This window comes from Haliotis asinina, chromosome 15 (assembly GCF_037392515.1).
Source record: "Haliotis asinina isolate JCU_RB_2024 chromosome 15, JCU_Hal_asi_v2, whole genome shotgun sequence".
Lineage (NCBI taxonomy): Eukaryota > Metazoa > Mollusca > Gastropoda > Lepetellida > Haliotidae > Haliotis > Haliotis asinina.
The window spans coordinates 42,785,873-42,799,043 of NC_090294.1; the positions used below are offsets into that span (position 1 = coordinate 42,785,873).

The 13,171-nt window shown below is 39.5% G+C and overlaps 1 protein-coding gene across 5 annotated transcripts in view; it reads right to left on the reverse strand.

The window, feature by feature from the left end:
* LOC137265274 (dematin-like) overlaps positions 1-13,171 on the reverse strand; it is a 124,062-nt gene that overhangs the window by 17,520 nt on the left and 93,371 nt on the right. For all 5 annotated transcript variants that reach the window (XM_067800633.1, XM_067800632.1, XM_067800630.1 and 2 more), the window contains exon 3: positions 1,837-1,904. In XM_067800633.1, the coding sequence (XP_067656734.1) occupies positions 1,837-1,904 (68 nt within the window). The remainder of the gene's footprint in view (positions 1-1,836; positions 1,905-13,171) is intronic.

Below are 13,171 nucleotides of genomic sequence, written 5' to 3' on the forward strand. Positions count from 1 at the left end.
TGCGAATCATTTAGGCTACATGTTTTTGTAGCATAACTGGGAATAGCATCTAGAACACATAAACACCGACATCTGATCAGATCATCACAAAACACTTGCAACTATCATGAGTAACTGGGATTCCTTCAACACCAAGCAGATCTACCAGTCTAACCATCTGAACACATTGAACATGTGCATAAATAATAGTTATCTCGGAGGAAAGTCAGATAACTGCCCAACACAAAAATAGTTATATGATCTAAATAATCCATCCCTAAATCTAACCAATCTGCAACATCTGTATCCCTGTGTCTGCACATGATGCTGAGAGGATGAAACTGATGAGTAGTTCTCACGATTAAAATAAAACCCAATTCCCTGAATCACATCAGACTGACTACATCCTTACAAGCCCCCCTTCTCCTTAAAATTAGCCCCCACCCATGAAACATCAACTCATTTCAGTTTTCAAAATCAGCCTATGCCTTTCAATGAATGGGAAATATCAGTTCCAGGATTAGAATCAATATCATCTTTCTAATAACCTGCTGACAGCAAAAATAGTTTCAGTATTTTCAAGAAGGAAGCTCTTTCGATCTGATTGATGGTCCAGCTGGGAAATTAATCCTGATGGATGCGACCGAACAAATTCCAAATTAATCCAATTGTTCGTCTATGAACATTAGCAAAATTTATGGTCCTCAATAAATAGCCATGACTTCGAAATGGATACATCAAATTTCAAAACATGACTCATCAATTACACTACCAAATGGATGCATTCGGAAAGTGACTCGCTAGGGAATCAGTCCTAATTCTGACCTCTGACCTCTCATGTGACTGGATCTAGATGCTTCATTTGCATAATCCCTGACATGAATTCTGCAGTGGTATTTCTGATATAATGCTTGGTATGTTGGTAAAAGGTTTATTACTTGACCGTTGTCAATAAATACTACATCCTTAAGACTTATTCAAATACATGATCACATATTGAAAATTACCTCAAGCTTGTTTTGACCAAATGAACTTTCCTCCATTGTTGGGCACAGTCAAAATGCATAATTAATTCATAATTATAACAATTTTAATTGTCACAACTAAATTACTGTTGATACATTCAACATCACCCTCATGTTTATTTCTGTGATTACTAAAATGCACTATATACATAACATGAAACCATGACCACTGTCCAATAGAAAAGATCAGTCGGTGTCAAAAATGCTTTTAAGACTGAGGTCAAGGTCAAGATCTATATGGTCAAGGTCATGCTTGCAGGTCACAGTAACACCTGTTGCAGGGCAGTTACACCAGAAGCAAAGAAGAGATCAAAAGTGGGTAAAAGGTAAAAAGCAAAGAAAAGCGCATCTCGGGAGATAAAAATTTGGCATGTGTTCAACAATATTCAACTATCCACAATACACAACGTTGACAGTGTACCAACTAGTACATCTGCTGCTACCATTTGCTCAGCTTCCATGAAAACACTCTTTCTCAGACTACTTTGTGTTGTAACATGGCTTTCAATGCAACTAGATAATGAAATAAAGTATTTCAATGCAATCAGATAATGAGATAACTTTGGACGCTCATGAGACAGAGAAATAGATCATACTTAATGCTACTTTTTAAAACATTTAGACAATTTGTCCCTGTTCCCAAATGAAAGTTTCAGAAGAAGAATATTTGCATATCCATACTTGGGAAACTGAAACCAAACTAGCAATTTTTCATCCAAATTTTTACACATAAGTTGACTTGGGTCTCTGAAGCAGAAGAAGCAGATGTACCAGCAGTGAGGTGCATGCCTTGTGACGTGTGTGTGACGTGTGTGATGTGTAAGGGTCTGACCTGCTGGTCTGTTGGTGTGTTCTCCTCATCTTCATCCTCACTTGCGGAATGGTCAGTGGACTCAGGGCCTGCGACAAAAACAGAGCCATAAATACTCAAACAAAGATGACTAGAGAGTCTTCGACAGACCTGTAGAAGTGGGAAGGCTAACATAAGGCTAACAACATCGTTATTGCTTATAGCAGTGTTCCAGGACTGCTGCACAGCCTCTCATCATCAAGTCCTGATGACGGGAGGATGCTTGAAAGCGTGGAAAAACAAAAAGATCTGAAAATGTTTTTCTGAGGTGTGAGTACATCTTGAAGCATAGTTTCAGCAAACAAAATTAAAACAAGTAGTATTGATATACTACACAATAAATAAAATAACACAAACTATGAAGCATGGCTGTTATATTTCAAAGTTACTTTCAACAGTTTACAGCTAGGACCATTACAATCAAAAACCCAGAGTACCTCAGACAAGTCTGTGCTTTGCTGGGAAGGTGTGATCCAAAATACATGTGTAACATTTGACCACTTTCACAAATAGCAATAGGTATTATAGCACATATACTTTAAGACCTTGGATATCCGGACACATTTTTTGTGTAAATCATCCTTACAACTGAATATCTGGATATCTGGACTATTTATTTCCATACACCTCAATGAAAATCCAAAATGATTGTGATCATCACGCCACTATTGTGCATGTAGCGGCATTGTCTAAAAGCAGTATGACACGCCTACCACAGGACCTCATCTATCTATCAAAGTAGATCAGCCAATAGCTGAACAGGTCAGGTTGAGTGAGTGAGTGACTTAAGTTTTTTACGCCGCACTCACTCATACAGCTACAGGGCGGCAGTCTGTAAATAACTGAGTCTGGACCAGACAATCCAGTGATCAACAGCTAGAGCATTGATCTATGCAATTGGGAACCAATGACATGTATCAATCAAGTCAGCGAGCCTGACCATCCGATCCCGTTAGTCACCTCTTATGACAAGCATTGTGGCTGTTTATGGCAAGCATGGGTTGCTGAAGGCCTATTCTACCCCAGACCTTCACAGGTCTGAACAGGTCAGATGTCATCCATGCTTTAGTGTTGAATCTGTAGTGAGCAACATGGTGGGCTTGATTTGCCAATGACAAAGGGGTTTAACTGAAGAGATCACTGGCATTAGCACACAAACAACAGTTATTCTTTACTTAGATCTTTTCGTTCCTACAGTTGGTTTCAAAGCCAAGTATAATTCAGACCCATCTCTGCATCTTTCTCTGCACTAGCAGCCTCGCCTTCATAATTCTTCTTTGAAATATGATGGTGAGACCTGAAACGTGACAGCCATACCTGAGATTACAGGCCCCCCAAAGTAATTGAAGGAATTATGGCAAATTTGAAGGAATTGCATCTCAAATGTAAACAAACGCTGCCCACTCACGAAACAATTCCAGCGATATCGGTAGTTTACCAGTAATAACATAAACACAACTCCCCTATCGGAAGCGATGTCGGTAATACTTGAAACACGCTCGACCATCTTCGGAGATTTCTCGGCTCCGTTCCGTGATTTGTGGGTCGCGTCCTGAAACTCACACATCAAAACATGGCGTCACTGGGCGGAGCACCCATCTCGGTGAGTTTTGTATTCAGTTTCTACTGTTTTCATTTTCTAATTATCCATTTTTGACCACCCTTGTTCAATGAGTTTAAGGTATGAAGTTTTGCCAGCACCATGACTAACTGACTTAACTATCAACACACTGTACTTTCATTGCTTTGACTGAAGAAACAAGTTAACAGTTAGAAAACAATGGTTAACTCAGCGTGAGCTGGGCCTACTAATCATTACCAATACCTTGCTGATTGGGTGCTAACTGCAGACCATGTTTCGTGGCACAACATGTGGGACTCTCACACTTCACTTCACACAGTCACAGGTAGATCAAAGCTTTGTGCGCATACGTGAGTCAATTTTGTGTTGATTTAACTGGTTGGTATGTAAAACATACCACCCAGAAATGGAAACCAAATATCCGTTATAAACAGTCACTTTTATAGAGAGAGATTGTTTTTTATGAAAATTGACCGGTAGACAAGGTTTCCTGACATTTGGGGTCTGGGTATCCGAGGTCTCACTGTAGTATCATTATAAGATTATAGTGCTCTGAAAATGTTATTTAACTGTACTCCAGGCCTCTTTGCCCCAAAATACAATAAAATTCTGTTACTCTGCTGTATGGCATCTCAGACCCCTCCAAAATAACCCAGATAAATCTGTGTATCTACAAAATCAATGCTGGTCTGTTGGAGCATGCTACTTTTGTGAAGTCAAAATATAGTTCCAAATAATGGCATTATTGATATCTTTCCCCATACTTCAAACACATCAACCGGCTGGTCTGTTCCATGCCAAATCTTTAACAATTTACGAGACCTCAAAGCAAGGTCAAAGTTATTTCCCTTGCATAATGAAAACATGGCAGCATTGAACCGTCTGGACAGTCAAGCTGACATTGCATGGCCAGTGCAATGTTCTCCAAATGCCAGAGTTCATTCCTGCCGACCGTTCCACAGACACATTAAAAGAACGTCTGGCAATAACTTGTTTCCAATGCAGTGCTGTGTTGCATCCATCAACCACCGCAACCATCAGGAACAAAGTCATCCTTCTTCCACAGAGCAATTATTAGTTCACGATCGAAACTTTTCTACAAACATGCTAAATCAAGTCATCATCAACACATTTTGAGCTGATTACGCTAAGATATCAAGGCAAATATGTACCAGTTCATTAACAATTTCCACTAGGGTCATCTCCCATCAAAGGACTCATCATCCCAGCAAATTATTTGCTCATCTTTTCAAATAATCCTTTTGAGACTGAAACTCCCTAAGGAGTCGATCTGAAAACTTTAATAGACATGTTACACATATATAACACTCAACAACTCCCACACAGACAAATATATTCCACGACCATCGTAGTAAGCAATTTTGGCAAACGTTCAAGAATTCTATAAAAATTGAAATTTAGAGAAAGACATTTGAAAATTCAGGTTCCTACTTAACTTGGAGCAATTGCCCTAAAAGCAATCTCACTGTTGAGAGATGCCTATGGAAGTCACAATAAACTTGCATGTTTTCCTGACCAGCGTTTAAAAACATTTTGAAAGCAGCTGCAGACTCAGAAAATGTCTCCATCACTTTAAAAAATATACCTCAAAATACGTCCGAGTAGGTTGTTGACAAATCTGTGGTTGCAATGTTTTATGGAATAAGTTTCAAAAGTGCACAAAGTGTTGTGGTCATATTGAAAATAAGATTAAGGTCACCCAAATAGACTAGTATCCACATAATCCCCCAATGTAGGCTGTCACCAAATTTGAAGACACTGGGTACAACAGTTCATGAGATATCGCGCCAACAAGAAACAGGACGTATGTACGTACATACTTAAAGACAGACAGACACTGCTGAATACACAGTCTCTAGTCCCCCCCACCCATCTGGGAACAATAAATTATACAGGGGAGATGATCATACCCTGAACATCTTGTGATTTGGACTAGTTTACAAAGATGTATGCACTATTCCTTTTGATTAAAGATGCAAACAAGCCTGTTCCAGGAAGATCAAACTTTAAGTACTGCAGCAGGGTAAGGGTGTGTGAGTGAGTGGTTGAGTGAATGAGAGGTGAGTGAGACAGTGAGTGAATGAATGAGACTTTGAGTGAGACAGTGAGTGAATGAATGAGACTTTGAGTGAGACAGTGAGTGAATGAATGAGACTTTGAGTGAGATGAGTGAGTGATTGATTGAGACAGTGTCAGTGAGACAGGTGAGTGAGACATGGGGATGAATGAGCAAGTGATTGAGACGGTGTCAGTGAAACAGGTGAGTGAGACACGGGGATGAGTGAGCAGGTGATTGAGATAGTGTCAGTGGGACAGGTGAGTGAGACACAGGGATGAGTGAGCGAGCGATTGAGACATGTAGATGAGTCAGTCAGTCAGTCAGTGTGTGAGACGGTGTCAGTGAGACAGGTGAGTGAGACATGTGGATGAGTGATGAGTGAGTAAGTGAGTGAATGAGTGAGTGTCAGCTTGATGTAGGAGGAAAGCATAAAGTAATTTGCTCTTAGATGAAAACCAAACTGTGAAACCATGGAAATAGAGTTGACAAATCCAGGAACTTATTTCAGGAAAGCCAGGATCCAAATCCAAACAATAGCTTTCTGTTGAGCAAATCCATTGGATTGTTTGTTACTGCAGCCATAAGCAACTCTGGAGCAGTCAGTCCCGTGACTGATATTATGCACAGCAATCCTTGCTGTTGCTTTACAATGAAACCTATCTACCCAGTAATACGTCCCCAATTCATCCAGGAAGACACCTTGAACAACAGGCTAGAGGCTGACAGTAACACTGTAACATACTGTTGCACCAATATGGAATCAAACCCTGACAAAATACAAGACAAGAAAATACTTTAACTACTGAGCCGGTGTCATCCTCAACCCAGTTTAAATTTTTTAGCACCTCAGAAGTTCTGCTTTATTATCTGTGCATACCCATCACTTCATCAACTCAAGACTGGTGTAAGATGGCTAGAAACAGGAGAGTGAGTACGTTTGCTAACTATGAACATCCTCATAGGTCAGTAACATAGATCGATGCCCATGCTATTGTTCAGACTCAACTATTCACAGACTGTCGTCACGGCCAATACATTACTAAGTGTGGTGTGAAACAATAAACAAACAATATTTATCTTTACGTTTGTTTGTCAGAATCAGTACAATTAGATAAAAACATCCCATAAGAACACCAGCATGTCTGACACATCCTCATAATCACAGACTGTGGCACCAGGGCAGTAGTGTAGGAAATTGTGCTGTATCAACTTTTATCAGAGGATGGATTCGTTTCCATTTTGCCCACTCAAAATATTGCCAAGAAAGTTGTAAATATTTTAAATGCCTGGCTGAAACCAAGGAGAGGATTTATCAGATATAATTCAGAACTTTCCACACATCAGAGTGAATGCACTGGCACATGTGGTCGAAGTTTTCAAAACACTCTAGACATTCCATGTATGCAAGACACCCAGTTCCAAGTGTTATGGTTCAACATATTTTTTATTGTTAATTTCCAAGGTTTCAGAAGATGAAAATAATGAAACGTTGTGAGTTTCACACAGCTTCAAGATCTATCTATCTTGCAGGAATATACCTAATATGGCATACAGTTCCATCTTCCCATAATATACAGTGGAAGCTGTCTAAACCGGCACTCATTGGGTCTGAACATATAATCTGGTTTAGACAATGTGCTGGATTGTACAGATGTTGATAAAAAATGTACAAGCCAGGGACAGGACAGAGATTTTACTCCAGTGTTGACAACTTGCCAGATTGGACAGATGCTGGTTTTGACAGCTTCCACTGTAGTTTCCTTATTGTTTTAATGATACTCACAATGTTTCATCCATATTACATAAATTAAATAATCAAGTCCAGATCAGACAATCCAGTGACTGACATCATTAACATAACTGGGACATGATGACATATATTAAACAAGTTAATGAATAAGTCAGTTTAGTTTTACACCGCACTCAGCAATATTCCAGCTATATGGCAGTGGTCTGTAAATAATCAAGTCTGGACCAGATTGACAATCCAGTGATCAACATCATGAGCATCCATCTGCCCAATTTGGAACTGATGACATGTGTCAACCACTTCAGCAAGCCTGACCATCCGATCCCGTCAGTCACCTCTTCCAACAAGCAGAGTAGCCTTTAATGGCAAGTAGGGGTTGCTGAAGGCCTGTTTATCTTTAATCTATGTTAAGGTTATGAGAGTAACAATAATCTGAATACCAAGAGAGCTTTGTAAAGTTAGCCCTTAGATTAGCGGAGTATAATACCATGTCAACAAAACATGGATTTGCACAGCAGCACTGTACCCAATCACTCATAGACAGATGCCTTGATCAAAAGCTATGCACACTTCAATCTAATTCTATACATTCGAAAAATATAATTCTATTCATTAATTCCTTCGCAAGTTTTAACCCCCTTTCAAGTCAAACAAAGCGTATAACCTTTAATCAAATCGGTACTTTTCACAAAACTATATATACCACTCCTTGCCAAATCAATTTCCTACCACACTGTACACTTGAGCAAACATCAAACCTAATTCTATCATATCCTTTTTCACATCCAGTCGTCTCTGGGGCGCAATCATTTTTCACAAAAGACAAGATCAACTTCATTATATTTCCGTCAACCAAACAGGAACATTTCAACAGGTCAAGGTCATTCCAATTTCAATTCCAGAACCACTGAACAAAGGGTCAAAAAAAATCTATCGAATTAATCAGGTTTTTTTTACACCAGCATCAAAACACTTTCAGTTGACTTTCAAATAATACACTTGATTTCTTTCATGCCAACTCCTTTTGACCTTGGCCTGACAAGGTCATTTGAGGTCAGGTGCATGGAAGCAGCCATGACAGCTGGGATCGATGGTGATGCAATTCATTACTCAGGTTGGAGCTCTGTTGGGTAAGTCAGTGAGTTATGGCATACAAGCTCTCAAAGCTCCTTGGCTCTAACAGCAGAGGAAATCATCTTTTCTTGTAAAACATGTCTCCAAGCTTTCATCACTTGTGAAGATCACCCATTCCCATCTAATTGATGATCGAGGGATTGTCTCAAGGACAAGGTATTCATTCTTTTGTCTGCATGGCAAAGTCTTTTATAAAGTGAGAACAGCAAAAACCCTAGTAGATATCCTGAGTGAGTGAGTGAGTGAGTGAGTGAGTGAACAAACTGGAATGGTGACTAATGTGAGTGAAAACATGAGTGAGAATGGTAGCAAGTTCGTTTCAACCATATTTCAAGTCTTCCTACCCACCTAATAAAGGATATATAAAATTTTTACATAATTTTAAACCCATGTTAAATTTTTGGCATGTGACACAGGGAGCTTACCCATCAGAACAACTATCACCAGTTCTATTTCAAGTTCAGTTTTGACTGCATGTTACAGTTACTCAACTGTGCACAATAAAACATGAAACCTGCACAGATGATGCAACAATAATATGTCACATCAAAATGATTACACAGCAGAAATTAGAACAAATCAATGAAAAGGCAAAATGATATAATAATCTAATGATTAATTGACCATAACAGTGCTGGTTAAACAGTGCAAAATCCAAACTTCCCACAAAAGATCATTTTCCTTCCATAGCAAATGATTGAGTATCTAATCCTTTCTCTACATTATCAACATGCTACAGAATGATTAGGCCATCGACAAAATCAGCCATTATTCACAAAACTTGACTTGATATATTGAGCATCTTCAATGCTAAGTCAACATGGCCATGCAAGGAAGCAGACGGCAGCTAATCAAGTCCACTTCATGTATCACTTGGAGCAGACGGATAAGAAGAACTGATACACTGACTTTGCAACAGCAGAATCAAATTGTCTAAAACACCATGGCAATCTCACCAACACAGAAAGCAATACCCAACAGCATTTCCAGAACAGGTTGCAATGGCGCCAAAGTCCCATTTATCAAGAACATGTTTTCTCTTGGGACAGTCTCAAGAGTGTCTTATAAGTATTGACACAGGGCATATTTGATAGCATTAATGTAAGGTATGGTCACATGAGCCGAGTTCACTTTTTCCCTTTGAACAATTTGCAAACAAGAGCACGTGTGAAAGTTACATAAACTTGAAACGATAACATGTTCTGCATGTGAAATGGCATTAGGTATTATCATGTCCATTTATGTAGAAAACCTATGGGGATTGCAACAGTTCCATAGGCGTTTGGGACATTAAATGTTTTTTTCAAATATTTTTTCAAACAGTGCATTTAGCACTCAGCAAACTTTGAAACCTATTCCCCAGATTTAAATTCATTTGCTGTGGGAAATTCTCCAGTTGAGTGCAATTCAGTCAATTTCTGTTTTGGAAAATATCCAAGTCAGCTCTGCAAATGTCCCTTGAGTATAGGAGTTCACTGGTACCAAAGTTTACTTATATATCTCAAAGCATACTTTTCCAAGAGTTACATCTTTAATCCCTGTACAATACCTAGGTGAGTGGGTGAGTGTGAGTAAGCTCGAGTGAGTGAGCATTGTTTTACGTCCTTTTTAGCAATATTCCAGCAATATCACAGTGGGGGACATCAGAAATGGACTTCACACATTGAGCCCATCTGGGAAATCAAACCCAGGTCTTTGGCATAATGAGTGGACGCTTTAACCATTACGTTATCCCATCGCCCCTAAAGTGTGAGTGAGTGAGTGAGTGAGTGAGTGAGTGAGAGTGAGTGACAAATGCGCACACTGACAAATATTTTCTTTTTATTCCACTGACACTGCAATAATTTAATATGTCATAAAAGCTGCATTCAATCTGTGCTCTTATGGGATACTAATTAGGCTCCAAATGAAGTGCATGTTAAAACAAAATACAAAACAGAAAAGTTATCAATTAGCCTCCACAATTTTAGATGACCCATCGCACTTTTTAAAGCCAAATTACTCTGTTTCAGAGGCCTCAAAGTTAAATGCTACCTTTTTTCAGCCATATTCATACTTTTTTTCAATTGAATAAACATTGGCAGTATCTAAAACCTTAAATATGCATATTCTGTATCCATGATTCTGTAAATCTGAAAAGTTACATAATGCTTTGCTGCAAAAAGAATTCCTGATGGCAAGGCAATAAAGTGTCACCCTATCTTAGTCTTTATGTAAAGGGTAGTGGGGTAGCCTGATGCTCAAAGATGCCCAAGGCAAAGGCCTGGGTTTGATTCCCCACATGGGTACACTTTGTGAAGCCCATATCTGGTGTCCCTGGTATGCTGTTGCTTGAATATTACTAAAGGCAACAGCACACACAAACAGGGTAAATGTACATAAAGCTGTAAGCCTACTTTAACATAAACTTACAATAGTTGTAGCACTAGATTGCTTTGTGCCAGTGATCTTCATGTTTTAAGATTTTTCACTCTAGCTTATTCTGACCATGACCCTACATTGGTGTGAAAGAGATCTTCTGAAACGAAATTATAATGTATTATGTCCCTGGTGAAATTAGGTCATGGCCAAGAACACAAGTCCATTTCCTTGCCTTCAGTCTACCATCTTTGAATATTCCTTTCCTGTGTATTTCGACACAGCCATCATAAATCTGACTTGCAAATGGCTATGCTAGTTTGGGACGCCACTGTTCCTTTCTTCCACCCTGCATTAGATAAGTATCAGGTCCTGGACAAAATGGCTGTGTAATGACTCGACAATTTGTCTGTGCCAATAAACCATTTACCCTGTCTTTCGGCCAATCCCTTACCTCAATCAGCCCTAAATATGCATTCTATAAGACAATGTTCTGACAGTACAAAAAGACTGCCTTCAACTACAATCTGCACATTTTGATAAAAACATATGTATGGCAACTGACACTGACTTTAGCCAAAGACACAAGTAGAGGAAAACATATATCACATTCCAGAATCTTGAGAAGGAAAGCATCAATGACACCTCTAGGAATAAATCCCACTGAACAGGAAATTTGGTAACTCTATCACAACAGCTATTCCACTATGTTTTAGCTAAGTGATTTTTGGCCATTGCAAACACAATATCGTACCCACTGTGATCTGTTTCATTGGTTGCATTCGGCCTTTCTTATTTGAAAGATGGTCAGTATTCACGAAAATAGTCTTTCTGGTATTGGGCTTCCCATAAATCAAAGTGATCAATGAAACAGAAGAGCAATCAAAAAGGAACTGTCATTCTCCTCAGTTCAATTTAACTGATTCCAAGCACCTTGGTGACCCAGAACACGTAACGCCAGTCTGGCACCAGAACATGTCATTCTGGTGTTGAAAACTACATCCGCAACACAAGTATCTTGGCCAGAACCTTCTATTGATAAATTGATTGCCAGAAAAGGTAATTTGAACTCGGTAAACAGAATCAGAACTGAAGTCTTCATCCTGGAATCAATACTGGACTCAACCTGCAACATGACACGTGGACCGCTTGTGGAGAAAATTGGCAATTTTTTCGTGGTCTCCACTGAAACTGATAGCAGACTTTGTGCTGTGCTTAAGGCTCAGACAAGTAAGACTTACAGCTGGGGTAATCTCAGGATTTAACAAACTGACTGAACACTACTCCTGTGACTTGTTTACTTTCCCAAGAGTAACAATAGTCTCACAGTGCTGTAGACAAGACAAATGACTTTATTGAAGCTTTTCATGCGACCATACAGCATGGGCTGGTGGAGATAGGTGATGATTGGGAGAAGGATGAGTGAAATGTCGATGAAGGATGGGCAGTGAGTTTGGGATGGGCTGGTGGAGAGAGGTGATGATTGGGAGAAGGATGAGTGAAATGTGGATAAGGGATGGGCAATGAGTTTGGGATGGGCTGGTGGAGATAGGTGATGATTGGGTGAAGGATGAGTGAAATGTGGATAAAGGATGGGCAATGAGTTTGGGAAGGGCTGGTGGAGATAGTGATGATTGGGTGAAGGATGAGTGAAATGTGGATGAAGGATGGGCAATGAGTTTGGGATGGGCTGGTGGAGATAGGTGATAATTGGGTGAAGGATGAGTGAAATGTGGATGAAGGATGGGCAGTGAGTTTGGGATGGGCTGGTGGAGAGAGGTGATGATTGGGAAAAGGATGAGTGAAATGTGGATGAAGGATGGGCAATGAGTTTGGGATGGGCTGGTGGAGATAGTGATGATTGGGAGAAGGATAAGAAAAAGGTAGATGAAGGATGGGCAATGAGTTTGGGATGGGCAGGTGGAAAGACAGGAAGGCAGAGGATTTGTGATGTTTTGGATGATAACAAACTAATGATAATCTGATATCACACTAGTGGCAATATGACATCAAACTAGTGGCAACCTGGAAGAAAACTCGTGACAATCTGCAAGAAAACTAGTGGCAATCTGACATCAAACTGGTTGCAAGCGAACCACTGATTTAAATAAAGCTCATGAGAGATAAGTGGCAAGTTGTAAAAATTTGTGTTTACCAAGCTTATTAGAATTTACAAAATTCATCTATTTCACCATGGTCATTTAAAGTTTCTTCTAGCACTGAATCTGACCCAATGCGTTAGAGAGTGAATTAAGCTTCATCAGCAAACATGCCAGCTTCTGATTAGTTAAGAAGATGGTGATACTGGGAAACGGCTCACTCAAATGAAGTGACTTTTAATGACGGAAACACTCCTATGCAACCAGTTCCAGTGCATTTTCAAAAGTATGAACCAATTTTTCCACAGCTAGTA